The 27290-nt window shown below is 40.3% G+C and overlaps 3 protein-coding genes across 8 annotated transcripts in view; 1 reads left to right on the forward strand and 2 right to left on the reverse strand.

Annotated features, from left to right (window-relative positions):
* atat1 (alpha tubulin acetyltransferase 1) overlaps positions 1-14636 on the forward strand; it is a 33511-nt gene extending 18875 nt beyond the window's left edge. The window contains exons 10-13 of one of the 5 annotated variants that reach the window (XM_085147690.1): positions 102-315; positions 3193-3278; positions 5150-5231; positions 5901-6031. In XM_085147690.1, the coding sequence (XP_085003816.1) occupies positions 102-315; positions 3193-3278; positions 5150-5231; positions 5901-6005 (487 nt within the window). In that variant the 3' untranslated portion in view covers positions 6006-6031. Of the gene's footprint in view, positions 1-101; positions 316-2617; positions 2749-3189; positions 3279-5149; positions 5232-5900 lie in introns of those variants that run through there. The other 4 variants (XM_085147687.1, XM_085147688.1, XM_085147689.1 and 1 more) reach the window with 4 other exon arrangements.
* Positions 1-26917, reverse strand: LOC146493799 (regulator of G-protein signaling 18). Of its 2 annotated transcripts, none has more exons than XM_085147697.1 (6): positions 26464-26917; positions 24093-24616; positions 21430-21479; positions 21076-21209; positions 14848-15014; positions 1-13331 (listed from the first exon to the last, which is right to left on the reverse strand). In XM_085147697.1, exons 2-6 carry the CDS (start codon positions 24573-24575, stop codon positions 13161-13163), a joined length of 1005 nt encoding a protein of 334 aa, XP_085003823.1. In that variant the 5' UTR covers positions 24576-24616; positions 26464-26917; the 3' UTR covers positions 1-13160. The 2 variants fall into 2 exon arrangements, with proteins under 2 accessions (XP_085003823.1, XP_085003822.1); XM_085147696.1 differs by having other exon boundaries at positions 24093-24645; positions 26464-26911.
* Positions 1-27290, reverse strand: part of LOC146493773 (uncharacterized) — a 561837-nt gene that overhangs the window by 508698 nt on the left and 25849 nt on the right. The window lies entirely within an intron of this gene.

The following is a 27290-nucleotide window of genomic DNA, read 5'->3' on the forward strand; positions in this document are numbered from 1 at the left end:
GGGGGGGGGGTTTAAAGGTGAGCTTTTACCAAGCACAGAGCCAATAAAATATGATGCTCTCAATTAGTGCTATTAGTATTTACATATTTTTTTCTGTCTAGCTGTTCGCCAGGAGCAGAAGACTCTTCCTTGGCCGTTTGCTCCTCCCCACTCCCCCCAGCGCTCGGTAGCCTCCCAGTGGTCCAAATCCCTCAGCGTGGGATGCTCCCCCAGCAGGGCACCCCCTCGAGTCACTCCAACTTCTTCCCCTGGTTGCAACAGGAACCAGAGCCCACAGTCACCTCTCAGCGATCGCTGCAGAGCAAGACGCACCAGGTAAGAAGTAACGCACTTCTTTCTGCAGCTCCATTATGGAAATCTATATTTTACACATCTTAACATCATGTCAAGGTCAGTTACTGCAAGTGAAATTTGTCCACAGTTTCAGCCTCAGTAACAAAGAAAAGCTGGATCTGTGAGAAGAAACACTTAGCAGACAAATGTTGTTCCACCTGTGTAGAGGGATTACACCGCTGTCATTCCCACAGTCAGTTGTTTACATGGAACGCCTTTATGTCATCCTAACACTAGCATCTTTTTCTGTCACACCAACTCTGTGCACGCCATCCTTGACTAAATTCATAGACTTCCTCTAAAGTCTTCCTATTTTCCTCCTGCCTAGCGGCTCCATTTTCAACATCCTTTGTCCAGTATGTCCACTGTCCCTCCTCGTCTGCCCAAATCGTCTCAACCTCTCTGACCTTTTCTCCAATCCGCTCTGATATACTAATATTTAATCCTGTTCATTCTGGTCTCTGCCAATGAAAATCCTATCATCTTCACCTCTGCCACCTCCAGCTTGGCCAGCTGTTTAGGTTAGTCGCTGCTGAGAGCATTTCTGATGAGGTTTACATAGACGGTGCAATTAAAAGGCCAAATTCCTCTTTCAGGTTCCAACTTTCAGATACTGTTCATCTGCTGTAGGTAGTTTTTTAGGCTGGTTTAATAAATGGCCTCAAAAATGCTAATAAATGCTGTTTTATCTGTGAATCTGTTGTTTTCTTCACATTTGTCTGTTTTTGTCAGTTCTGTGTCGATACAACACTGTTATAGGTGCTTTATACATAAACGGGTCATATATATAATATGAATATAATAAATAAGTGTAAGTAGAGCTGGGTGATATAAGATTTTTTCATATCACGATATGTTTTTTTCATTTCAGGCGATATAGTTCACGATATAAGCCAAATAACTATATTTGTAAGATTTAAATGTGCCATTCCTCTCAAATAAAATGTGAAATAATCAGCAGCTTGTTTTGATTTAAATATTTATTTCCCATAATAAGTTCAACAGGGCAGATGTACTTAAAATGAGGCTTCAGTTTAGGCAAAATAAAGGCAAATATTGCAAACTACACAAAAAGTAGCCGCTAAAGCGTTTAAGTTTCAAAACAGAACAAACGAAACAGACTAAATTGTCAATTCCACTTAGAAACAAAATATTAATTCTAAAAATAAATCTTAGTTTATTTTACAGAAGAACAGACAAAATTGACTAACTTATATAATATTGCTTTGGAAGCGCTGTCTGAGAGACATGTTTATGTCCAGGGAGTTGGTAACGAGGATCCATTACCTTAATTAGCTGCTTGAATCCTTCATTTTCGACCATGTTTATTGGTAGCATGTCTTTAGCAAGACAGTAAGCTACGGCATTCGTTATGTCACTATGTCTCTTAGCTTTTTTGTCATATGGTAAGACGCTGGAGAAAGCGGACTCAATTGAATGTTGCTGCTTCGCAGGGATTCCCCTGGTTGTTTTCGATGACGAATTAGCGCTTTCAGTCAGAGATTGAGCGTGCTCTAGTGGATGGCACTGCTTCAGGTGATAAAAAAAGGTTTGTTGTATTTCCAGACTTGCTTTCGGCACAATTTACAGTGCACGTTACTCTGTTTTTTGTCAGACTTCAAATAGCCGAAATACCTCCACACTACAGAACTTCTCTGGCCTTTCCTTTCGACAATCTCTCCGGCATTGGAACTGTCATCTGTGCTCTCTTCGGTAACCTGGTCACCCAAGCTCTCGGTTGATTTTTCTCTAGCCATTTCCTCGATTACCCAGCCGCATGGCGGCTGGCTGCTTCCCAAACAAATACACATGCGCGGCTTGGCACTTGAGCTGTACGTAACAAGTTACGTGACGTGACGCTGCGGCTGTGATTGGTTCGGCTCTGCACTACTTGATTTGGATTGGTCTATCGCAATAGTTTCATTTTTCTATCGAGAAAAAGTTAATTCGCAATACATATCGTTATCATTCTATCGCCCAGCTCTAAGTGTAAGTGGTATGTTAATAGCACTAATAGTTGTGTAAAGTTATATAAATTGTATGTGTACCATTGAATGCATGGTTAAAGTGGCCATACAAACTAGTCAGATGCTTGTTCTGAGCAGAACAAGGTGCAGATCTTGATTAGTGGCTCGAGTTTTCCTGTAATTTGTAATTATTTTGCTGACCGACTCCTTTCATTCTCTCCTTCTTTCTCTTCTCTTTCCCCTTTTTTCGTTACCCATTGTGCTCCATTTATTTTGTCCCTCTGACTGATTCTGGCTCGTCTTTCTGTCATCAATAGTTCCCTTAATAGATCTCAGCTAGGCTTTCATTGACCAGCCTGTTCCTTCCCTTCAAAGGAACGGCGTATGTGTCTTAGCTCAATAAATAGCCTGTTTTTGTCTTATGAATGGGGAGTCTGTTGTTGCTAGAATAGTTATTCAACTCAAATGAGGAGAGAACAAACTCCTTTTGGCCTTCTTGTTATCAGCACGACAGACTGGAGCTTGATGGCCGTGTCTTATCTGCTTGACTTTTTTAGAACTAATTAAACAACCTGCCACAAAACTGCTCTTGTGAAATTGCATTTTGTCACACACAGAAATGATACTTAAACAGGATATTGTAAATTAAGGCTGCGACTTTTATTCCGGAGTCTTATTTCCATTCTTCTTTTTTTGTGTGTTTTATTTCAACAGTACACCATGCATTTTTCTGTTTGTTATATTTTGAGTTGTGTAATTATCTCATTTATTTCTTTTTTTTCTTTCTTCCATCCAAACACGTGCCTGTCTTCTCTCCTTTCTCTGCCTTGCTCTCTATCTTATTTGATTTTCTTCTCATCATCCTTGCTGGCTTCTGCTACTTCTCCAGTAGTCAACAGGGTCTAGTTGCGAGATGCAACTTGTACAGTCGACACATGGACACCAGAGCTGTTGGACTGCTGCACAGACGCTCTCCAGGTGAGGTTTTGTAGAGGTGTTGATGGCAGTTAAAAACCACATCATGCTTGGATGTAAATTCATGTAAATTGTACATAATTGTACATTAATTTAATGTACAATGTTTATATGAAAACAGTATAAACGCAATAACAACAATAACATTTTCACACATCCCAAATGTTTTGATGTTGTTAAACGAATACATAATCTAGCTTAGTGTTAAATCTGTACCTGGCCCAGTGTTTCTTTTTTGATCAAGGTCTTTTTATTGAACAAAGAATTGCTTCCAACAACAATTACGGCAATATTAACAAACAGTGCCCCCCCCCTCCCCCCCCGTCCAGAACAGTGTAACTAAAACCCAGCCAGAGAGGAAAGAAGAGATAAAATAAAATAAAATTTCAGATACAACGTAAATAATAAAATAAATGAACAGCAAGGGAAAAAAAACAAAAGAAAACAACAACAACAACAAAAAAAAACACTCACACGCACATTAAGCGATAGTATCCGGATACCATGTGTCATAAAACCTCCGAACCGAACCTTTTACAGTGTAGCGGATCTTTTCCAGCTGAGTATAGTACATGACATCCTTAACCCATTGCCCATATACAGGTGGAAGTGGCTCTTTCCATTTCAATAACATCATTCTACGGGCCAAAAGAGTGCAAAAGGCCAGAAGATCAGAGTGTGATTTGGAAAGACTGGCATCACAAGGCATCACCCCAAAAATAGCTATAAACGGGCAGGGTGCAATTGGAACACCAATAAGTTGGACATGGTTTCAAATATGCTTTTCCAAAAGCTACCCAGTTTTGGACATGCCCAGAACATGTGAAATAGGGAAGCAGGGTCTTGTTTGCACCGGTCACATGTGGGGTCAAACCCATCCTTGATTTTAGTCTAGTTTTAGACCAATGGAGACGGTGAACCACTCCTGGCCCAGTGTTTTTGTTGCAGGTATTACATTTTACATTTAAAATTTTGTCAACATTTTTTTTATCCAGTTTTTTATTATTTTATTTTTTATTTCAATAAATAGAAAATGTAAATATTTAGCAAATCACTGGTTTCTGTGTTTATTTAGCCAACCTCTCTGGAAATGTGGTTGTGTGACAGGATACTCGTAACTCATCAGTCAAAAACTCTGATCCAATGCACTCTGATCACTGATGTCCAGTATGATATGCTGGGCTGAACTTTTTTTAGCATTGCAAAATATTGATTGAAGACTATGGCAGATAAAAGACTGCTTCAAAGTTTGGACGTACACCTTGATTACTAAATGACTTTTATTTATTCCCTTCTATTGTTTCTATTGTTTGGGAAAAATGAAACTGAAATGTATTTCATATATAGTAGATTCATCAGAGAAGTCAGTTTCCTTTGATCACAGGTTTGTACACTGTTGTTACTTTGTTCATGTAGTCAACACTTACAATGTATCCACTTGAAAGGTAATCCTTGTAAGAAAATTACTGGGTTCTTTAAGTAAAGCAAATTGGCTCTTACGAGAACCACCCCACACTGCAGAGGAGCATGTTCATCACAGTTACTGTGTCCATGAATATGTTAGGGATCACTTGGGTTTAAATTTATCTTACGCTCTGATTAAAACGCTGACCCAGTTGTGCTTGTCAGACGTAACACACAGCTGGGTTTTGAAGTGTTAGACAGTCTACATGTAAAACGTTTCTTTCATTATTATGAATGTTTGCTCTCAGAGCACTGAGCATTGGGCCGTTGTTGTTAAGTCAGCACAGTCATGTTGTTGCTAAAGCAAAAATGCAGATTATAAGAAATATTCTTTTTATGGAAAACTGTGTTTCATCAATTTCTCATTTTTATTTTTTATTATTCATCTGTTCCCTTTCCTCACATGTTAGCACCATGTGCCACCTCAGGTCTGAGAGCAGTAGGGGATCAGTCATACACATTGGGATACAGTATTCACTCACAACAAAACAGGTATTCACACATTGATCCACCGATTGTTTTAGAGGTTAGCAGGCATTAAAAAAGAAAATGAGGAGGTTTAGTGTAGATATGGGGTTGAAACGCCTCAAAATGTGATAAGAGGGGTCTGTTGTCACAATTACAAAAATACCTAAATTGGAATTACATCCCGGCAGACGGATGACTATGATGGACCGTTTCTCTAAACTGCTCGGAACATGTTTTATGCACCAGATATGCAACCACATCTCCAGACTTTCCTATTAGCTTATTGATGTAATAAATTCATGGTGACACATGGATTAAATGCTACATCTGATTATTGTTGGCAACACAATAATCAGTATGATGAGGGAAAAAGATCTGAAGACTTTCTGAGCCTCTTCAGTTCCTTAATGGACTATAAGAATCTACGTGCAGACGACCAGAGCTTTTAGCAGCCTTGAGCAAAGTTGTGCAGATATTTCACATTGTGGGTGCAGTGTAGTAAAGTTGTCTTCCTCAAATAACACAATAACAAGAGTAGCTGATGAGACAGTGTGACATATAATCATCATGTGGGTAGCAGAGTGACAGCAGCCCTCGCACACAACCATAGATATGAAGAAATCGGATAAGAGCAATGTTCAGTTTCATATCTGCCCTCACTTTTACCTTTTTACCAACTTCCTGTTCACACAGGAACCTGCCTGTCTTGCTTCCACCTCTCTCTACATCCAAGAAGGACTGCATAAGCAGCACTACCTCTTTAGACAGGAGAGAAACACGCCTGGGCACAGATCCTGAATCCCGTCGTTCTGAAGAGGAGATGAAGGTTCTGGACAGTTCACAGCTTCCAGCAGGCAGACCTCTGTTGTGGGAGAGTGACAGAGTTGAAGACAGGTCATGGGCTGTGGGGGTGCACTGCTACACTGCCCAGTGGGTGAAGCAGAAGCAGGAATACAGGAGCACCCGGCCCTGGTGAATGTGTGACGATTACAGACTTTAAACATTATCAAAATGTTGATGCCTAAAATGCTTTCAGACATGTTTGAGCCGACTTTTGAGTGTTTGAGAGCCCACCATGCAACAATTTCTTTGTGAAGTTTAAGTGCCCAAAGTTCAGTTCAGAACAAATACACTTCCAGTCTTTCTGGTTTTAGAAAGGCTATAATAATGGCTGCCTTTATTCCCAAATGAGTTCTTCAGCTGTCAACTAGCTCATCTTTTCTAGTCAACTGCAACTGGATAAGTTTTTCCGTAGAAGTCAGACTGGCTGCGTCCTTGCTAATTGAATAATTGGCCCATTAAGTCAGTGGTGTTACTGGCAAGACAGGTCCAGCTAACTCAGGTAGGTGTTTCCTTTTAGTAGCCTTCGCACTGAGCGTTGTTAGGTTCATTTATTTTGTTGTATAAATTCAGGGAAACATTGCATAAGACAAAGGTTACTAACGTGAACTTGGTTCATAGTGACTTTTGTATTTAATTAATTAACAAAATGAATCCAATGGAATTTATTTGAATGTGTCATCATCCATTTTCTTGTATTACTTGGACAGATTGGATAGGATGGGATAATAGCATGATAAACTTTCAGTTGATCACATTTGGCTTGTTGCATTTTTTAGCAAATATTTAAAAAGTGTGATACAGTACTCTTAATTTTCCATTTCTGTTTTGCACATGTGTAACAGCTGCATGCAGCCACAGACTGTAACATAACGACATGATGTACAGACAGGTTACTGTGTCCTTGACTGCTTACTTTAAGTTGAAGCATTGGCCTGCCAGATTCTCTCAGAACTGCTTCAATGTACCCTGGCATTGATTTTCCAAGTCTCTGGAAAGATGGATCTGTATCAGTCTTCCAAAAGATTTGATGGTTATGGAGTTGAGTGTGTAACGCATCAATCCAGATTCTCCCCTGTTTGACTGGGTTCAAGATAGTACATCAGACGTTGTAATTACTTATGAGATACCCTCAGGGTAATGTGTGTCAGGCAGTATTTAAAATGATAACTCATAACCCATGTTGGTGTTTTTCAGATCTTGCATGTAAGCAAATCTTTAAACATGCAAACACGGTCTGTAGACTGCTCTGGGTGCTAATGGTACAGGTCATCCACAAGTGCAAAGCACAGAAATAGACAATTAGTCATTTTTAATATTTGTTCAAAAATCAAAACAATTAAAAAAGAACAGAAACAGTGTATTTGTGGAGAAATCAAGTAAAACATTTTGATTTATTTTGGACTTAAAGAAGTCTCCCATGGACGGAGCTTCCTGCAACTTTCCACTAACTGGATTTTCATTAAATAATGGAAATGTTTGTGAGACAAAACATATATTTTTAGGTTTTTCAGACAGAATTGAAAACAAATTGAAAGTTTACACATTTTTGCTGTAATGTAAACTTTAGTTAGAATGGTCCATAAAGCCAAAATACACCACGATATATCCTTATTTTGTCATTTTTACACTTCCATAAACTTTAGTATTCAACAGTCAGAATGGGCTTAAAGCCTAATGCCAAAACCTGTTAGCTGGGTTTAACTGAACTTATAACTTCTCTGTTTGATTGTTTTTTGTTGTGTTTTGTTTTAGTTGAGTCCGTCTGCTTTGGAGTTCATACTTAAAAGAAGCAGAATCTGGGATTTATATGTGTCACTTAGTCTTTTCTGAATAAATTAAGCCAAATGAGAAAAAGCTAGAATTCATATTATACATTGTGTTTAAACAACGCTTCCAAACCCGGGATAGAGGCGCAGTGTGATCATTCATACAGTATCAGCAGATGGAAGACACAGAATTACTGGAATGTACACAGTGAAACTGCCAGAGGAAGACAAGGCAGAAATGTTAAGTTTTCTTTTTAAACACAATTCCCCACTGGTCCCATGAATTCCTGGATTTGTTTGAGGTACTTTTTTTAGATGAACCATCTTCAAAATCCAGAGGGAGAGGGCCATTTTTACCTTGTTACTTAAGGAAGATCATTAAAGGCTAAGGCCCCTGGCATTGATTCACATTAGTGCTGCTATTTCACTGCCACTGACGACTTCATGTCACAGAATTCACAGAAACATCCTTTCTATGCTGAACAACACAATATAAAAAAACTTATTAATTGGCACCTGTAAACACTAAAAGTAAACTGAATTTAGTTATTCTGCTCGGTGGATCAGCGTCTCTCTGGTCAGCAGTTTGTTTAACAGTGACGTCCACTGCAGCTGCAAGGAATAAACCCAGGTAACTACATTCACAACAATTGAATATTTGACTTTTGGGACACAATAATCCCAAGAGATTTCACCTGCATCTCATAGTCGGGGCGATCGTGGCTCAAAGAGTTTGGAGTTCGTCTTGTAACCGGAAGGTTGCCGGTTCGAGCCCCAGCTCATACAGTCTCGGTCGTTGTGTCTTGGGCAAGACACTTTACCTACCGCCTACTGGTGTTGGGCCGATGGCACGATATGGCAGCCTCGCTTCTGTCAGTCTGCCCCAGGGCAGCTGTGGCTACAACTGTAGCTGCCTCCACCAGTGTGTGAATGTGAGAGTGAATGAATAGTGGTATTGTAAAGCGTTTTGAGGACCTCAAAAAGCGCTATATAAATGCAATCCATTATTATTGTTATAGTCATTAAGATCACCATAATTACCCTCCATTGGATACCTTGGATCACCCAGGAGAAGCTGGACTGGGTGTTTTCACACCAACAGTGTTTATTCTGTTTAAATTGAACCCTGCTTCATGTCCCCCTTGGTGCAGTTCGTTTATGCAGATGTGAGCACGGTGATCACAAAACAACTGAACTCCAGAGCGTTTCATTTACAGGTGTAAGTTTGAGCTAAAAGCCTTCTGCTGGCTGCGCAGGCTTTGCAGGGTACACCACCAGGAGTACAGCCTAGCTGTAAAATGAATGTATATTATCCACGTCGTCCACTTGGCCAAAACCCACAACCTAATGTTACTTTTGTTGCTCCTCTCCCAGACACATCTGACCAATAAGCGGACTAAACATTCTCACATAGTTTATGGCAGGGGTGTCGAACTCCAGGCCTCGAGGGCCGGTGTCCTGCAGGTTTTAGATCTCACCCTGGGTCAACACACCTGAATAAAATGATTAGCTCATTACCAGGCCTCTGAAGAACTTCAAGACATGTTGAGGAAGTCATTTAGCCATTTAAATCAGCTGTGTTGGATCAAGGACACAACTAAAACCTGCAGGACACCGGCCCTCGAGGCCTGGAGTTTGACACATGTGGTTTATGGTGACACAATGCAGCTCGTTCTCACCAACTAATTCAGAGCAGAATAAACGAACTAACACATGAAAAGGGCCTTAAAATTAAATCAACAAAGTTTGAAAAACATGGCAACCCGATCAACTCAACGTAAAGGATTAGAAAATGATTTTAACCCAGAAGGTTTCATGGCTAGAAGATGATCTTGGTATAAAAATGCAGTCAGCAAACAGTTTTTGCAGACTGTGAGCAGCATCACAGCACCTATATCCCATCATACTGATGAGTAGCGTTGGTTATAAAGACTGTTCTGATAAACAAAAATCAGATTCCCTTTGGAGCGGGTGTAACACTGAGTTGTTTGCAGAGCTTAAATAGTTTTTCAGTTCAGACTTTTTTGTATATCTCTTGTATTCGTGAAGCTACGAGGACTCAAAAATATTTCGACCCTCTTGCACTGCACACTAAGGCACAGGCTTATGAACTACTGGCTTTGTTTGTGTCTTATAGACAATGTGTGGGGACACTTTGCTTGAATGGCTGCAGCCACTGCAGTGACATAAAACTGACTGGAACTGTTAAATACCAATTACTTCATAACTGAGCTGATGCTGTTCTCCTCACCTCTTTAATGTGCTTGGTGTGCAGAAGATGGTAGAAAATATATTTGTTCTGTCCAGCTAAATACAAATTAAAGAAATGTTCCAGCACACCAGAACAAACTATGAGAGGAAGGTGGAGGAAACCTAAAACATGCAAACTCAATACAGAAACCTCAACTGGGATTCAAACGAACAACCTCTTTGCTACAAGGTAGGAATAGGAAGGAATACAAAGAACATTAAAGACTAAAGCAACTCAAATTTTCCATTGGCATGAAGCTATTTAAGTCACCAGTCAGTTTATTCAGGTTTCTCACCTTTGCCTTCTGGATATCTCACACTCTACTTTGACCTTTAAAGCAAAGAGCTCATTCTTGCTGAACTTGTTTTTCCCCTTTCATGCAGCAGAGGAAACTCGGAGAGTGAGATCTGCTCTCAGGGAAATGTTGGCCTTATGTGTGGAGGTTTTCTGTTAGAGCCAAATGTAGCTGCTTCTTAAAAACTAGTAACAAGTGGTAAAGTTACAATCTGGGACTCAAAAATTGTGTTGGTACGGTATATTAGTATATACAGTGTTGGAAAGGTTACTTTTAAAATGTATTCCACTACAGATTACAGAATACATGCCCCAAAATGTATTCTGTAACGTATTCCGTTACGTTACTCAATGACAGTAACGTAACGGAATACTTTGGATTACTTAATATATTATCATGCTTTTTACAACTACATGAATGTACTATTGCTGTGATTTATTACTGTTACTGAAGGTCCGCGGCTCCGAACCGTAGTAAAGGGACCTCTGGCTAATACGTTGGGTTCGTGTCGGGCTCGTAGCTGAAAACTAGCTTTACTTTGTTGTCTGGGTCAAGTTTGTAGCGAGAGCAGTGTTGCCAACTCCTCAGTAAGGAAAATCGCTATTGGTTGTCCTAAAAGTTGCTAGAAGTCGCTAAATGACGTCATCACCTAATTTGCATAATTGGTCATGCTAATGTAATTGTAACCTACGCTGCTGGAGAGAGAAATAACATCGTGGACGAGACATAAAGTGAGCAAAAAATGTCCTAAATGCATTTAGAATTTATTTAGAACTACAAATTAAATTTCTTTTAGCAATTATTGTTTTTTGTAATGTCACAATTCCAACCCTGCTCCTTTACCCGGGCTTGGACCGGCAAAAGTGACCCGAAATAGGCACTCTGGTGGAGTTACTTTGTGTGTGTGTGTGTTTATAAGTAGTTTTAAACCTGATCCACAAAACAGCATAAGAGTAAAAGAAGAACTGACTGCGTTACAGCACCCGCTGCTTGTTGAGAGTAAAAGCGATATGCGCTTTCACGTCTTTTTTTAGCGACTTTTTTTAGAAAGAAAGTGCTAGGGGGTCTGAAAACTCGCTAAATATAGCGACAAAGTCGCTAAGTTGGCAACACTGAGCGAGAGACAGAGAGAGGCGTTGAAAGGCTGCTCCAACAGGAACGTTCCGGAGGAAAACATGAACACAATGTACCTTCGAGTCTTAATAGCTTACTTACAACTGGGCTCGTCAGGCTCTCTTCTTGGCTGCAGTGGTTATTATTATATTTACATGCTTCCAGCTCCCGTTTCTGCTCGATGACAGCTCGTACTTTTCCTTTTTCTCCCTCCCTCGCTCACAGACACATAACGTGTATGGCAGTCCATTCTCCCTGCAGCACGGACTACACTGCCTATGATGCTACATTCTTTAGAGCTATACCTGTAGCATTCTGCCTGTTAGCTTAGCACAACAACAACAACAAAAAGGCCTCTCTCACCCAGGAAACACGCAGAGAGAGAGCGTCACCCTGTAACCATGGCAACCGTAACGCTGCCGCCTGGAACAACAGAACGTAGCTGTCAAACAAAACCCAAACAGTCCTGACCCGCCACAATATGAAACAGGGAAGTACCGCCATGTAATCCATTTATTTCAACAAAGTAACTGTATTCTAAATACCACCTTTTTAAACTGTAACTGTAATGGAATACAGTTACTCATATTTTGTATTTTAAATACGTAACGGCGGTACATGTATTCCGTTACTCCCCAACACTGAGTATATACACTTACTGGCCACTTTGTATAGTTTGCTGGTATCAGGATGATTGTTCTGAAGGATGAAGCCTTCAGAACGGTCTTACTTCTCCGTGGTACATGGGGCTGAATAATTACGCACACCCCACTTTTCAGTTATTTGTAAAAAATGTTTGGAATCATGTGTGATTTTCGTTCCACTTCTCACGTGTACATCACTTTGTGTTGGTCTTTCACGTGGAATTCCAATAAAATTGATTCATGTTTGTGGCTGTGATGTGACAAAATGTGGGAAAGTTCAAGGGGGTCGAATACTTTTGCAAACCACTGTATTTCACCCAGAGAACTGGAAATTTTCTCTTTTTTAAATAATTTTTTGTAAATCCCAGAGAGGATCATATGTAGAGTGTCAGTACAGAAGTAACATAAGAAAAAACTGCTTTTAGTAAAAAAAAATTATGATTGTAAAAACATAATGCCTCTGTAGATATGACAGCTCACATGTGGGGTGCAAAAAAACAAAATAAAAAAGATCCTGGATTGTTTGGTGTACGATCTTTAACTGTCTTGATAAATTTGTCCAGATTCTTTCCATTTGGAATAATATGAAACTAAAGTAAAATGGTGTTTTCAGATTTTAGAGAAGTCTCCTCTTAAATTTTGTGATTTTTTTAAACAAGTTAAAATGTCTCACTTGTTGGCGATGCCATCGGTGTAAAAAGACAACCTCACTGTTGCGGTTCAACTTTAGCACTTCATTATTTTATACGACGGACAGAAGCTCGCCGGCAGTTTCCAACTGTTTCCAGTCTTAATCCTAAAGTAAGCCAAACCAAATCCAAGCATTGTAACATCACAAACATCTCAGTGAAAACACAATTCCCCAAATTTTAATTGCAGTAACCAATATTTCTATTTACAGTGTCCAACCACACTTTGTACACAGCAGCTCGATGTTTTGACAGCATAGTTAGCTTTTATAATTTACAGTTTGAAGGAAGTTGAGCCGTTCCAGAAACCACCAAGCCACCATTCCTTCTCCTGAGTCCAAGTGTGGGGAATCTATTCAGCCTCGTGGAGTAAGGAGAGGTAGACGTCAGACTGGAGGAAGCGTGGGTAACAGTCTGTGTCCAGAAGTGAGTAGATGCGTTTCTGTGCGTGGGACAGAGAGCTACGAGAGGGAGCCTGCAGCAGCTGGATCGTCAGGTCTCTGGTCGTACTGTCCAGATTTACCTGCAATAGGACACAGTGATGGTGCAATAGCCACATAAAGTCAATTCAAATACTTTATGGAAAGACAAGCCAAAAAATAAATAGATAAAAATTGGCGTCAAAATCAAGTTCGACTTAAGACTATTTGTTTTCTCCTCAGCCTCAGTTACCAGGTAGCACAATGATGAGTGCTGTATCATCAACATTGTTCCAGTAGAGATGGTTTGGAATAACTTGAGGTTACTGAAGGAAAACCAGCCAACAAAAGCTTAGCAAGACTGCTCAAAGTCTCCAGGTGAAGAGTTCATGAAGATGGTGGAAAGAATGAGGAGCATGCAAAGCTGATAATGAACAAAGTTCCTTCATTGAGCAAACATCTCTTAAACAGATAATTATTAGCATGCGTCCGTGACAAAGAAATGTATAGAACTTATGCAAGCTTTACAGATAACCTCACATCCTCAGAATTCCTTCTGCAGCTTTACATCTGCCAAGATCAGCGAGCGGCACAGTGCAACAGTGCATGACTTCGGTGTGTGTGAATACTCCCAGAACAGAGGAGCACTTTCTGTATTATGTTGACATGGCACTGTGATCGTGTTTGTTTTATTCATTTTTCCACCTCAGTACAGACTTGATGCATTTGGGTTTTCCAAATCTGCTGCTAGCACATGTTAGCTTACAAGATTTCATCCATAGTTATGAACACAAAAGGAAGCTGCTTTGTAGCTTATGCTCCTTTTACTTTGTTAACACTGTTTCTTTGTTCTTCAGTGTAGAAATGTCCAAATCTTTGACGATATGTTGGCCTACAACTTTTTGGGCTTTGCAGATAACCTTTATCTTGTAGCGGTTCGGTGTTAAGTCATGTCATTTAGGTCTTCCTACTTTTTCAGTGAGTATTCTTTGAGCTCACCAACATAAAGCACAGTTTGATTCCTGGACTTCGTCTTTCCGTTAATAAACTTTAACAAGTGCAGTTCTCTTCTTCCTGGCATAAATACCTTCAACTAAAAAGAAAAGATCGCTTTGTTAAAGTTCCAGTGCTAATGCTAAATTAATGGCATCCCCTGAATCACATCAAAAGTCATACTGTTCACACTCATACTGACATTTTACTTTTGGAGTTTACCTACTGTGCACCTTGCTATAGCTGCAGTATAAGACAGTGGAGCTGGACTCCTGGGAAACGAGGGACCTACTGGAGAAGCAAATGAATTTTTTTTTTTCTCCACAGTATTTGGTCCTTTACTTTAGCTACTGTCACACATATAATCTCATGCTGTGGGGAAAATGTCTCTATTAGTGGAAGAAAGAAAAAAACAACAGCTCCACATGAATGCAGCTATTGATGGAACGCTACAACGTCAAATCTGAACCACCCACACAAGCTTGTTGATAACACAGAGAGACTGAGCAGTAAAACAGTTGGCAATGGAGAAAGAGGAAAAAATAAACAGGACTTGAATTACAATTCCTGTTCCCAGAAGACAGGCTGCCCAGTGCAACCAGTAAGACTGAGTATGGACATGTGTACCTCGCGGGGGGCTCCTGGCTGGATGTAGGTTGCGCAGATGTCTTTGGCTCTCCTCTGCAGGCTGAAGTTGGTGGACGAATGTTTGTAGCGCTCACAGGCCAGATAGAACTGCAGGTTCTCCTCGCTGAACTCAGAGCGCAGGAAGGCTCCAAATACTGAAACACCAGCTGCCAGGAAGAGGACGACAAGTGAGCCTTACCACCCCATGCAACATCAATTTATGTATCTTATAGCAGAGAACACAGAAACACTTTATCATGCCTAAAAGGAAGACTAGAGAAAGCAACCTAGCTCTACTTTTTTTCCATGTGAACATCCTACTGAAGGTTAGAAATGTCATGAACATACCACATGATCTCTGATTTCTGGCATGGTCCAATGTGATGTCTTGTTGTTCCTCCCTACCATAGAGAGGATCATACCACTTATACAAACTCATTAACTGCTAGATGGGGTTTAAAACGGCTTCTAAACAGCTGTTCACCTTTCCCCCCCTTTTTGTCATTTAAAGTACGGCTGCCACAAACGATTATTTTGATAGTCGACTAGTCACCGATTATTTTTGCGATTAGTCGACTAATCAGATCATGCATCGATTGGACGTAAAACGTACAGCTTATTGCACGAGCAGCATCTGCTCTTATATAACGATCATTAGCTTACAGCTTTAAGTGTTTAAGGTATGTGCTAACTAAAAATAAAGACAAGATGATAGTTTATTAAATTTTAATGAAATTTGCAGATTGTTTCGGTGAAGTTTAATAAACTCCTTGCTATCTAAAATATAACAGGACACCGGAGTAAATTCTCCAGCATCTCACACTTCTGATAATCAGCTTTCTGCTTGACATTTATTCAGCTGTGTAAAAACTATAACTTTAATCTCAGCCAAACCGATTTACTCAGGAACAAATAAAATACTAAAAAAAAAGCCAAACAATAACATTTTAAGTTATCTAAGTGACTTATATATGTTTAACCTGAGTAGCGAAAGATAGCGGTGGGTTTGAAAACGATTTGCGGTGTTCTCACGGGCTCTAGTGAGCCTAGCCCCCGGCTAGCTATCGAGCTAGTGGCTAACAGGCGTCTCCGAAAACGTCGGAGCGCTTTTGAAAATATGTGGTGTCTTGATAAACTGAGCAGATATTTGAGGTTTACACAGCTACATTCTCGCCTGAAAATATGTTAAACGTTTATTTTGTGACCCAGAAAGAATAATAAGAGTAATATTAAAACTAACTAGCTGCCGCCATTGTTGGAAACTGAGCTGGGCTGCGCTATGAATTCTGGGACACAGCTTCTTCTTCTTCGGGGTTTAACGGCAGCTGGCATCCTTGTACATGCAGTCAGTGTTGCCAACTTAGCGACTTTGTCGCTATATTTAGCGAGTTTTCAGAGCCCCTTAGCGACTCTTTTTCTAAAAAGCGACTAGCGACAAATCTGGCGACTTTTTCTGGTATTATTGGAGAGTTATTTATGACGACTTTTTGATGTGAAAACGCGTATCGCTCTCACTCTCAACAAGCAGCGGTGCTGCCGTGGGCGCCTCACCCGTGACAAAGCGCTCACGGGTGGAGGATAGTCCTCCCCCAGCTGCTATCAGGGCAGGAGACGTTCACACCTGTGCGTCCAAACTGCAAATGAATCGCGCATGAGTTCTTCTTTTACTGTTAGGCTGTTTTGTGGATCACAAGGTTTAAAACTACTTATAAACACACACTCTCACACACAAAGTAACTCCACCAGAGTGCCAATTTCGGGTCACTTTTGCCAGTCCAGGCCTGGATAAAGGAGCAAGGTTGGAATTGTGACATTACAAAAAACAATAATTGCTAAAATAAATTTAATTTGTAGTTCTAGATAAATTCTAACTGCATTTAGGACGTTTTTTTTACTCACTTTATGTCTCCACAACGTTATTTCTCTCTCCAACAACGTAGGTTACAATCACATTAGCATGACAAATTATGCAAATTAGGTGATGACGTCATTTGGCGACTTCTAGCGACTTTTAGGACAGCCAATAGCGATTTTCCTTACTGAGGAGTTGGCAACACTGCATGCAGTGCTGCCACCTTCTGTTTCAGTCCGTTATTACACTCTTAAATCCTACTACTTATTCCTGCGTCTTTTGTGATCTTACAAAGCTTCAAACGACGCGTCGACTATTAAATCAGTCGTCGACGATTTTGATAGTCGACGTAATCATGACTAGTCGACTAATCGTGGCAGCCCTAATTTAAAGACAACAGATAAACACTAGTTAAATGTGGGGTCTGGGTCTGCTGCTAAGAGCCACTGGATTTCTTTCATTCGCAGCTCCAGCTAGAACAACGGCTTTATACTTATTAAAAAATTTTCATTACAACCTAAAAATGGTAATAATACCTTTACATTTATAATAAATGGTGAACCATGACCACTGACTGAGTCCCTTGTGGTCATTTGCTAAGACGTGCAATAAGACTAGAGTTCTGTTATTGTCAGGAGTCAACTTTTTATTTTATTCTTTTCAACATTTACTTTAATTGTAGAAGAAATTCTGTATCTGCATTGCAGTGTTTTGTTTGTTTGTTTGTGTGTGGGGGGGGGGGGGGGGGGGGCTCTTTGTCAACAAAGCTTGATTTCTCTGATAGCATGCTCACTTTTGATCTGCCTGAATAGGCTTTGCATAGAACTTATCCAGTTACCACAAAAGTTCACCTTTAGAAGTAGTAGGCTGGTCAGATTACTGGCACAACCTTCCTTTGTATAACATACACAAAGACATCGCCCAAGGCTGAAATCCTGAATAATTTAGTCATAATTTTGTCAGACCGGGTCGTGCACATGATGATGAGGAAACTGACGTGACAAGAAAAACAAACGAATGGAAACATTCTGCGGCATTCAGTATATGCCGTAAATGCATCGGTGTTATCAAAGCGCTTCATCGGGACACGTCCTGCTTTTCTTGAATGGGTGAAAGCGATAGACGACACCAGCACAACGCATACTGCCAAGAAACAGGTTTCAGGAATGTGCCCGTACACGCTTCCCCTTCACACACCGTTAAACCCAGAACCCTTGTTGATATCAAGTCAAACATTCTCAAGCCTTTAGACTTTGAAACAGCTGTGATTTATAACCATCTTGGTGTTTACTATCTATTCTATTCATAGAAGCAGCAGGGTTTGGGTAAGTGCTGCACTTTCAGCAGCACAGAGGGTCACTGATGTCAGACCAGATGTCGACATCGATTCAGCTTAAAAACTTGAGAAACGTGATTTTTTTTTGTTGCGCAAACATGTCTTCAAAGCAGAAGTTGTGAGACACTGAAATGTCACAGGATAGGGTTCAGGTCAGAATCTCACAAAGAGTAAAGACATTAAAGTAAATAAAGTATCTTTCTCAGTGTCAGGTTATCCTGCTGCAATTTGAAGTATATAAAGAAAATACTTTCTTGTTGTATTTCTTTAAATCTGAACACAATTATTTTATTTTTCCAGAGTTGACATTATTAGTACCTGTTAAACAAGAATGCAATAAAAGGCGACTCCCACAGCTGCATCCTGAAAACGATTACTGCAAGGGTTCAATTGTGAATGAAGGAAAACAAATCACCGTTGTGGCAAAGATCCAGGGAAGCAGTGCATTATTTAATTTAAGCAAAGTGTAATCTCTGATATGTAAATGAAGTAACAGGAGTATTGCTGGTGTCCTCAAACCAAGCAGCCCCCATAGCAAAAAGAAAAAAAAGAATGGATATAACAATCAAAAATGGCATTAATTTCTCCAAAATACAGACACTCAAAGTAGGTTTGGAAGAATAATAAAGGGGCTTTATTTTAATTCACTCGTCTTTCTATGCTGTTAACCATGAAATGAAAATGATACAGTGGTTTCATAACGTGTTGTAGATGATTCAATTAAAAAAGGGTCATTTTAGCGCATTGTTAGGTGGTTGCTAGGCAACATGACCACATTACAATTATGTTTAATTCAGCCTTTGTGGATATAAATGAAAAGTTATTGTCATGACATTAGGATGCTTTTGCGAGGTGTCGCAGGGAAAAGAAACAGGTCATTAAAGCCAATTGCTAGATGGTTGCTAAGTAACATGGTGACATATCTGATACAGATAAAAAATCTCCAGCAGACTAAAATGTACCTGTGTGTAAAGTTTGGTTGCTCATTTGCCAACGAGCAGGTGGCCTTTTATTACTTTTCCCAATCCTACCTGGAATCTCTGATCATTTTGCTTTTTTAAAAGTATTATTTGCTGTGTGTTCTCCCAAATCCAATCATTACCTTATATAGAGTCTAAAAAACATCTAAAAAACTAAACTAACACCATAATGTTAAGTTACACAGATCAAGGTGAAAATCTGTTTTCGTCATGTCGTGTGCGTAATTCAAGGTCACAGGAAATTAAAATAGCCAGGCCTTTAAGGGCTTTAAAGTCACACCAAAAATCTAAATATCCTTCAAGTGTTCCCTTAACTTTAACTATAACTTAAGGGGGGGGGTCTAGGGCAGCGACCCCCGGGCTGTCAGTTGTTTGGTACCGAGCAGCGAGAGTTAAGGCTCGGTTGAGAAATTTATGGTTTTCAGGTTTTTTTTATCCTTAACTCAGTTTCCTGGGTCTTTTCCTGTGTTGTAGTTGTGCTTGAAAGATATATTTACGCGTTACCATAGCAACCAGAGAGCATTAAGGGGCAGAGAGGAGGATGTTACTCTGAATGTTGTTGGTGCTTTTCAGTGGACGCTGCTAATAAAGTTACACGATTACACAGTGAATTCGCATTTATTATTATTATATTTAGACAATACCAGTTTGTGTCTTGGTCATATCATTTTATTTTGTTGTATTTATCCACGACACCTTAAACGCCGGTCCGTGAAAACATTGTCTGACATTAAACTGGTCCGTGGGCGTCGACTCTAACTTGTAGTGGAACTAAAAATGTCACATCTGTCCTCAAGTAAGACGTGCAGCACAAATTATGGAGGAAGCAAAAATGCCCGACGACTGTCAGTGTCCTATCGGGCGATGTGGTCATGTGACTTGAATGTCTCCCCAGTGCAAGAGTGATGTGTAAGTCTGACAGCAGGGCCAAAAGAAAGACCTGCAGGTCACCAAGAGTTTGGGGATTCAACCTCTGGAGTATAAATGAAACTCTGGTGACCATTCAGCGGGAGAGATTTCCCCCCAACACTTCTTTTCCCACTGGGAATTCTCTTTCATTGGCTACTCCAGCATTCCCTCTTTCCCGCACTGCCAAAATTATTTCCATTAATTTCTGGCATCAGACATCCTTCTAACGACTTCCCTCAGTGTCATTCAGTCCCGCTTCAGTCTGTCTGTCACACCTGATCAACAACTTGTCCCTAATGATTTTTCCATGTATTAACTTTACGAGTTCATCTTCTCTCTGCTGGCTCTACTCCAACACTGTACAGACTCCAGAGGATTTTACTCTAGTCTTCATTTTTAATAACATCCTGGTTTGCTTTCACAACTCTGAAACAAGGAACTTCTGAGTACAAGGAAAACCACTGAGGCAGCATCTTGGCTCACCCTAAGTTAAAGAAACAAAATAGGCAGCGTAATTGGATAAAACCAACTGAACTCTGAATACTTAATGAGCTGCATTTCATCTGAAAAACTATATAAATGGTAAATGGACGAGATCGGGCGTGCTCAGGGCTTGTTAGATTGTCCACAAACTTTTACTTCTTTAAAAAAAAATAATAATGAAAAAATAAAATAATTAAATTCCCTGTACTTATGACCTGTAAGTAAGAATTTGTGCTGTTCTTTTTTCTTTTTCTTTTTTTTAAATATAGCTTTTTTTCTATTCTACTTGGGCACCCAAAGCCTTTTATACAGCACGGCTCATTAACCTATTCACACACACACAGTTTATTTTCTGCGTCTAAGTGCTTTCTAGCCAACATTCACACACTCTGGCATTTATAGTGTGTGGATGAGACTGATGACCACAGAGTGGGATGCATGCACTATGGTGTGGATGTCAAGGATACTTTGGCATGCAGATCAAATCACCAACCCCCTGATTAGAAGAAGCCACGCACTTCCTTCTATGCTTCAGCCATCCCCCTAAAGACATTTCTTTCTATTCCTCTAAATTAAAAGGAATACAAGTCCAGCAATTTACAGTCAGAATGTTTTCTGCTTAAAATGTCGAGTATCAGACCCGAAACTCGGAAAATAGCAGGACTTACTTGGACTTCCCAGCAGGACATTTACGGACTCGGCCCATTTTTCCAGCTCATCTCGATTATAATTCCTCTTCCTACCGTGACCCACTTGACTCCACTGATGCATGAATACAAGGCGAGACCTTCTCTCTTTAGCACTACGATACAGGAAAAGATGGTAACAGAGAGTCGAGGCGTGTCAGAGGAGATGGTAGCAAAGATAACGCTGCCATTGAAATAAACATCAGATCAAACCTTCACACTCTTATAACATTAAGACAAGTACCGACTCGCTTTCAGCATCAGAGAGACCCTGAAAGTGAGTCTAAGATAAAAAATTACACTTACCAGAACTAACAAAATAAACCATGCTCTCACCTGTCTTTTTGTTCTGTATGGGTCAGGTTGGAGTTTGACGAATGAGGACTCTGAAACAGAAACAGTAAACTGAAGTTAACCTTTTTCATCATTTGTTGAAAGTTGTTCCAGACCTCAGCAGCTCTAAACAGCTCGACTGAACAACAGTGAGAGTTTAGAGGCCGTAAACAGAAGACGACTGAAGCTAAAACAGAAGACACGCATATCTGATGCAAACAAAACAGTTTTGTCTTATTTTCAATTCTTTAGTCATTTCACACCAAAGCAGCCTCTGTGGTTTGGATTAAAACATCTCAAAATAAAATATATTGTTGTAAAGTCAATTTATTGCACTACTCAATATCCTGCTTATTATTACAGTAGACCTTTCTCCACTTTAAACTGAAATAATTAAAAGGGAATAAAAATATTAACATAAAGTCTACTTAAGGCAGACCCAATTCAATTCAATTCAATTCAATTTTATTTATATAGCGCCAAATCACAACAAATGTCGCCTCAAGGCGCTTCATAGATACAGAGAAAAGCCCAACAATCATATGACCCCCTATGAGCAAGCACTTTGGCGACAGTGGGAAGGAAAAACTCCCTTTTAACAGGAAGAAACCTCCGGCAGAACCAGGCTCAGGGAGGGGCGGCCATCTGCTGCGACCGGTTGGGGTGAGAGAAGGAAGACAGGATAAAGACATGCTGTGGAAGAGAGACAGAGATTAATAACAGATACGATTCAATACAGAGAGGTCTGTTAATACATAGTGAGTGAGAAAGGTGACTGGAAAGGAAAAACTCAATGCATCATGGGAATCCCCCGGCAGCCTACATCTATTGCAGCATAACTAAGGGAGGATTCAGGGTCACCTGGTCCAGCCCTAACTATATGCTTTAGCAAAAAGGAAGGTTTTAAGCCTAATCTTAAAAGTAGAGATAGTGTCTGTCTCCTGAATCCAAACTGGAAGCTGGTTCCACAGAAGAGGGGCCTGAAAACTGAAGGCTCTCCCTCCCATTCTACTTTTAAATACTCTAGGAACAACAAGTAGGCCTGCAGAGCGGGAGCGAAGTGCTCTAATAGGGTGATATGGTACTACAAGGTCATTAAGATAAGATGGGGCCTGATTATTTAAGACCTTGTATGTGAGGAGCAGGATTTTGAATTCAATTCTGGATTTAACAGGAAGCCAATGAAGGGAAGCCAAAACAGGAGAAATATGCTCTCTCCTTCTAGTCCCTGTCAGTACTCTTGCTGCAGCATTTTGGATTAACTGAAGGCTTTTCAGTGAGTTTTTTGGACATCCTGATAATAATGAATTGCAGTAGTCCAGCCTGGAAGTAATAAATGCATGAACTAGTTTTTCAGCGTCACTCTGAGACAGGATATTTCTAATTTTAGAGATGTTGCGCAAATGGAAGAACGCAGTCTTACATATTTGTTTAATATGTGCGTTGAAGGACATATCCTGGTCAAAAATGACTCCAAGGTTCCTCACAGTGTTACTGGAGGCCAAGGTAATGCCATCCAGAGTAAGAATCTGGTTAGATACCATATTTCTAAGCTTTTCAGCGCCGAGTACAATGACCTCAGTTTTATCTGAGTTAAGAAGCAGAAAGTTAGTGGCCATCCAAGTCTTTATGTCTTTAAGACATTCCGAATATACCCAATCAAAAGTATCATTTCAGTTTTATTTATGTAGCAACCAAATCACCAAACAGTCGCCTCAAGGTGCTTAAAATATTGTTTATTTACAGTAATTCATAGAAAAACCAGCAATCAAATGATACCCTTTGAGCACAGCTGTGTACTTCTACTATAATCTCCACGTGTCTGTTAACATAAAGCTTCTAGTGTCAGGAAAGTTCCAGCACTGCAGTAGCAAATTCATAAAGAATGAAGAGCAGCGTTGTGCACGAGGGCAGGAAGTAAACTAGACAGACAATACATATCCAGAAGATTTTGAACAGTTGAGCCGTGATCATAATTATGCCAAACAGAATGGAGAGACTATGTGTGACCATAGTCATCTACTGCACCAGCTCACACAGATCCTACAGCAGATTGGGAATTTGGGACACTCATTAGAGACAGTCTCAATTATTTTTATTTCCTCGTACTTTTCTATCATACTGAATTCATGGGAAAAAGGGAATTTCAGACAACAGCTGTACTATTCAGCTGCTATTGCTATGTTTCTGCTGACAATGTAAACAACTTGCTGTTTGCTAACATTTCAGTGTTTACATTGGGATATTTCTGAACACCACATCTGCTTATTTGAAATGTAGAACTCTCTAAAGTGACAGTTTGACTTACGCCATCCTGTCACTTATAAGCCTCTCCAAGTGAAAAACAGGCTCAAAGTTACTAAAGTGTTTAAACCTTGTAAGGCATTGTGCACGTCCCCTCGTGGCACCCAAACATTACATCTGGCACCAGGACACATGAAAAGGATCGTTTGTGTTCTGTAGGCTGGAAAACGCTGCGATTAGCCAGTTAGACTGGGAGGTGAGGAGTTTAGAGGATGGTAAATGTACAGTTTGGGGGTTTTGAAGGTGGCTGTGCTTTTCTTCCTCTAAAAATCTACAACAACATTTAGAGGGTGTAATCTGTTAAAGTACCAGCTGCACGAAAACACAGCATAGAAACACAATAGAAATGTCATTTACTGCACCTGTGCAAAAAGACTCTTGAGGTGCAGCTTAGCAGCTGTCAGTCTGTCTCTCTGTTGGTGTCTGTGCTCCATCTTCAAGGAGCCGGAAGAGGACGAAGGCGACGATGGAGGCAGATCGGCTTTCCCCACGCTCTCGGTGCTGCCCTGCACAGCTGGGGCCAGCTGACTGTCACTATAAGCCCTGCTGCCTTCACTGATGAGGCAGCCTCTGAGCTGGCTCTTTTCCACTTTACTCAGCTCGCACAGGTTCTCCGCACTCACGCTGTGCTCCCGAGTCAGCTCGTTCTTCATCTCACCCGGACTCTCCGTGGGCTCCTGGATGATGGGAGTCAGGCGACCCGATTTCCCAGCCGGCTCATCCTTCTGCAAGTGAAGTGTGCAGGTGCCAGACTCGTGGTCTTGTCCAGAATTCTTCAGTGCCCCTTTTTTCCATGTCGGGAAGTCAAGATCAAGGAGGGAACCCTCGGAGCTGAATCTACGCATTGCAGCTGTATTAGAAGTGATGAAGAATGGAAAAGGAGGTGCTGCGAAAAAGAAAAGAAAGCAGGAAAAGCTAGAAGTAAGTAAAGAGGGGCACAAAGGGATCAGACCAGAAATGAAGCACAGAAATATGAGGGGGAAGATTGGGGGTTGGGGAAAAGGTGATAAAATTGGACAATTAGAAAAAAAAAAAAAAAGGCTCACACAGGCAACTCTCCTTATTTCTCTATGAACGGCTGCCTGACACCAGGACACTGGGAGAGGAACCTTCTGGCTCTATTGGTTAAATTAGAGGTGGGACTCACCATACATCCCACGATACGATATTATTGCAATTTTTAAAAATATTTTGCGATATTCAGATTCTGTACATAAAGGTAAACTTTATCAATATTCATTTTATCTAATAACAAAGTCTCACACTCAGTCTTTCTCTCATTTCAGTTTGATTGTTGACAAACTGAACGGTTTGTATTACAGTCTAGTCCAACTTAACTGAATCAACCATCTGGTACAATTATAGCTATTCTGAACTATGCAGTTTATGAAAACTATGCAGCCCCTTCAGCAACTGAAGAATTTGAAAGTAAATTAAAACAAAATATAATTTTACATGAAATAAAAGTTTTAAACTTAATTAAAATAAAACACGTCTTAAATTAAAATAAGTAAACTGTCATGTTTATTGCTGCCATAAACAAGTTAAACACATTTGGACAGTGAAGGAATGTCAGGATTCTTGCTCAGAAAAAGGATCAACATGCTCTGAAGTCAGAGCACAAAAACCTTTTTTGTAACAAAATATCGATTTCTGCTGTTTCTGTATCGATACATTATTAGCAAACAAAATATCACGATACTACACAGTATCCATTTTTTCCCCCACCCCTAGTTAAATGTAGGGTCCTCTGTGCACTGGGCATGTTTCGGGGCACTGCATAATTAGCCAATTAGATTGGGAATCTGAGGAGTTTGGAAGACAAGCAAATGTGCCTCAAAACATTCCTAAACTGTTTCTCTGGAAAACTTAGTGGAGGTCCATTTACCAGAGACAGACTTCCCTCATCAACATGTATAAATGCTCTTCATAAAATATTCACATCCAGTGAATATTAATTCAAAAGGTTTAGAGGCATAAATAATGACTATGTGCTGGAGAACAAGAGGTTTCTTCCTGTTAAAAGGGAGTTTTTCCTTCCCACTGTCGCCAAAGTGCTGCTCATAGGGGGTCATATGATTGTTGGGTTTTTCTCTGTATCTATGAAGCGCCTTGAGGCGACTTTTGTTGTGATTTGGCGCTATATAAATAAAATTGAATTGAATTGAATTGAATTGAACAAGAAAACACGAGTAATTTCATTTTTATTGCCTTCTCACAAATCTGGAACTATTATAAAAGTCTGACTCTGGTGCCGTAGCTGGAATAGTCTCAGTAGTCTCGCTTCAATTTAAAGGAAGTCTCTTTTTCTTATCTTAATACTTTTAATGTTTAACTCTTTGGTCTATTCTGCACAAATAAAGCAAGTCAAGTGTTTCTGAGCATTAAAAGTCTAACCAGGCGATATAAAGTCATATAAAAACAATCTTATACACATGTACGGCAGACTAACTCAAATTTGTCAATAATTAATTTCCACATTTCTGACTTGGCAACATTTCCTAGAACTGAGGTTTCGTCTCTTTCCAGTTCAAACTGTCCATGAAAAAACTTAACAACGAACTTTATCGCTGGTTTTTCTCCTCCACTGTAAAGCTGCTGTTGTACTGTTTCACACTGAGACGTAAAGCCCTGCAGCCTTCCCAGACCTTTGCTCGGCACAGCTCTGGGAAAAGCGACAGCTGATTGCTATTTAATCGTTAAGGAGTGCCGGGGCTCTGTCAGTGTACTCACCTCTTCCTCGACAATCTTAAGCTCTCTCCATGACCAAAAGCAAAAATCCTCCAGATCTCAAGGGCAAAATGTCCATGAACTGACGAGTCTGGTTTGAAGCTTATTAAGCAGATTTCAGGTGTCCGGGAGAACGCGATACCCAACTTCCGACAGGATCTGTTCTTGACTCAGATCCTTCTGCAACACAGTCAAGTGCTCACCGACAGAAAAGTGTTGCCGAGAGCGCAACAAGTTGCATAAAGTTTTCTTACACGACACAGTGAGTGCTCCTCCTCACGGCTGCGGCCGCCACACCTTCAGTCCTGCCTCAACTTGTCCGTCACACTTTATCAGAGGTCCCTGCAGAGGAGGGAGCAGCTGAGACAAGTCCGCCAAATGTCATCTCAAACAACTTTGCTAAGGAAGGACGTTTGAAACGGTTCAGACGCTGAAAATGATCCGTAGAAGCCTCCGGGATTCTGTATTTTACGCCACGCAGCGTAAACCTCTGTTTCAAATAAACAAACCGCATTTTAACAAACAAACAAACAAACAAACAAACAAACAAACAAACGGGCGATTCAAACGCATCTGTGTCAAGTAACAACGAAAGGATCTGGCTCAGTGAAAGGACCAAGTAAGAAGGAACCCTGTGTGTTATTAAATTATATGATTTCTTTCGCACTTTAATTAAGCTCCAATCACTCAGTCAGAAGAGAAGAAAGGCGGACATACGTCCATCATTATATTTGCATTGCTAGAAAATGATTTGGCCCGAATGACGCAAATATCTAAACAATCACGACGAGCTGCTCAAACCGAGCATCTGACTCTGACTCTGGCACGGC

This window comes from Neolamprologus multifasciatus, chromosome 22 (assembly GCF_963576455.1).
Source record: "Neolamprologus multifasciatus chromosome 22, fNeoMul1.2, whole genome shotgun sequence".
NCBI classification, from domain to species: Eukaryota; Metazoa; Chordata; class Actinopteri; order Cichliformes; family Cichlidae; genus Neolamprologus; species Neolamprologus multifasciatus.

Excerpts from the sequence above, each read along its gene's own strand:
- LOC146493799 (XM_085147697.1), bottom strand. The coding sequence starts at position 24,575 with ATGCGTAGATTCAGCTCCGAGGGTTCCCTCCTTGATCTTGACTTCCCG. Across the intron at positions 15,015-21,075 it reads TGTCCTGCTGGGAAGTCCAA|CTGGTGTTTCAGTATTTGGA; the intron begins GTAAGTCCTGCT and ends TCTTCCTGGCAG. Across the intron at positions 13,332-14,847 it reads AGCCAGGAGCCCCCCGCGAG|GTAAATCTGGACAGTACGAC; the intron begins GTACACATGTCC and ends GTCCTATTGCAG.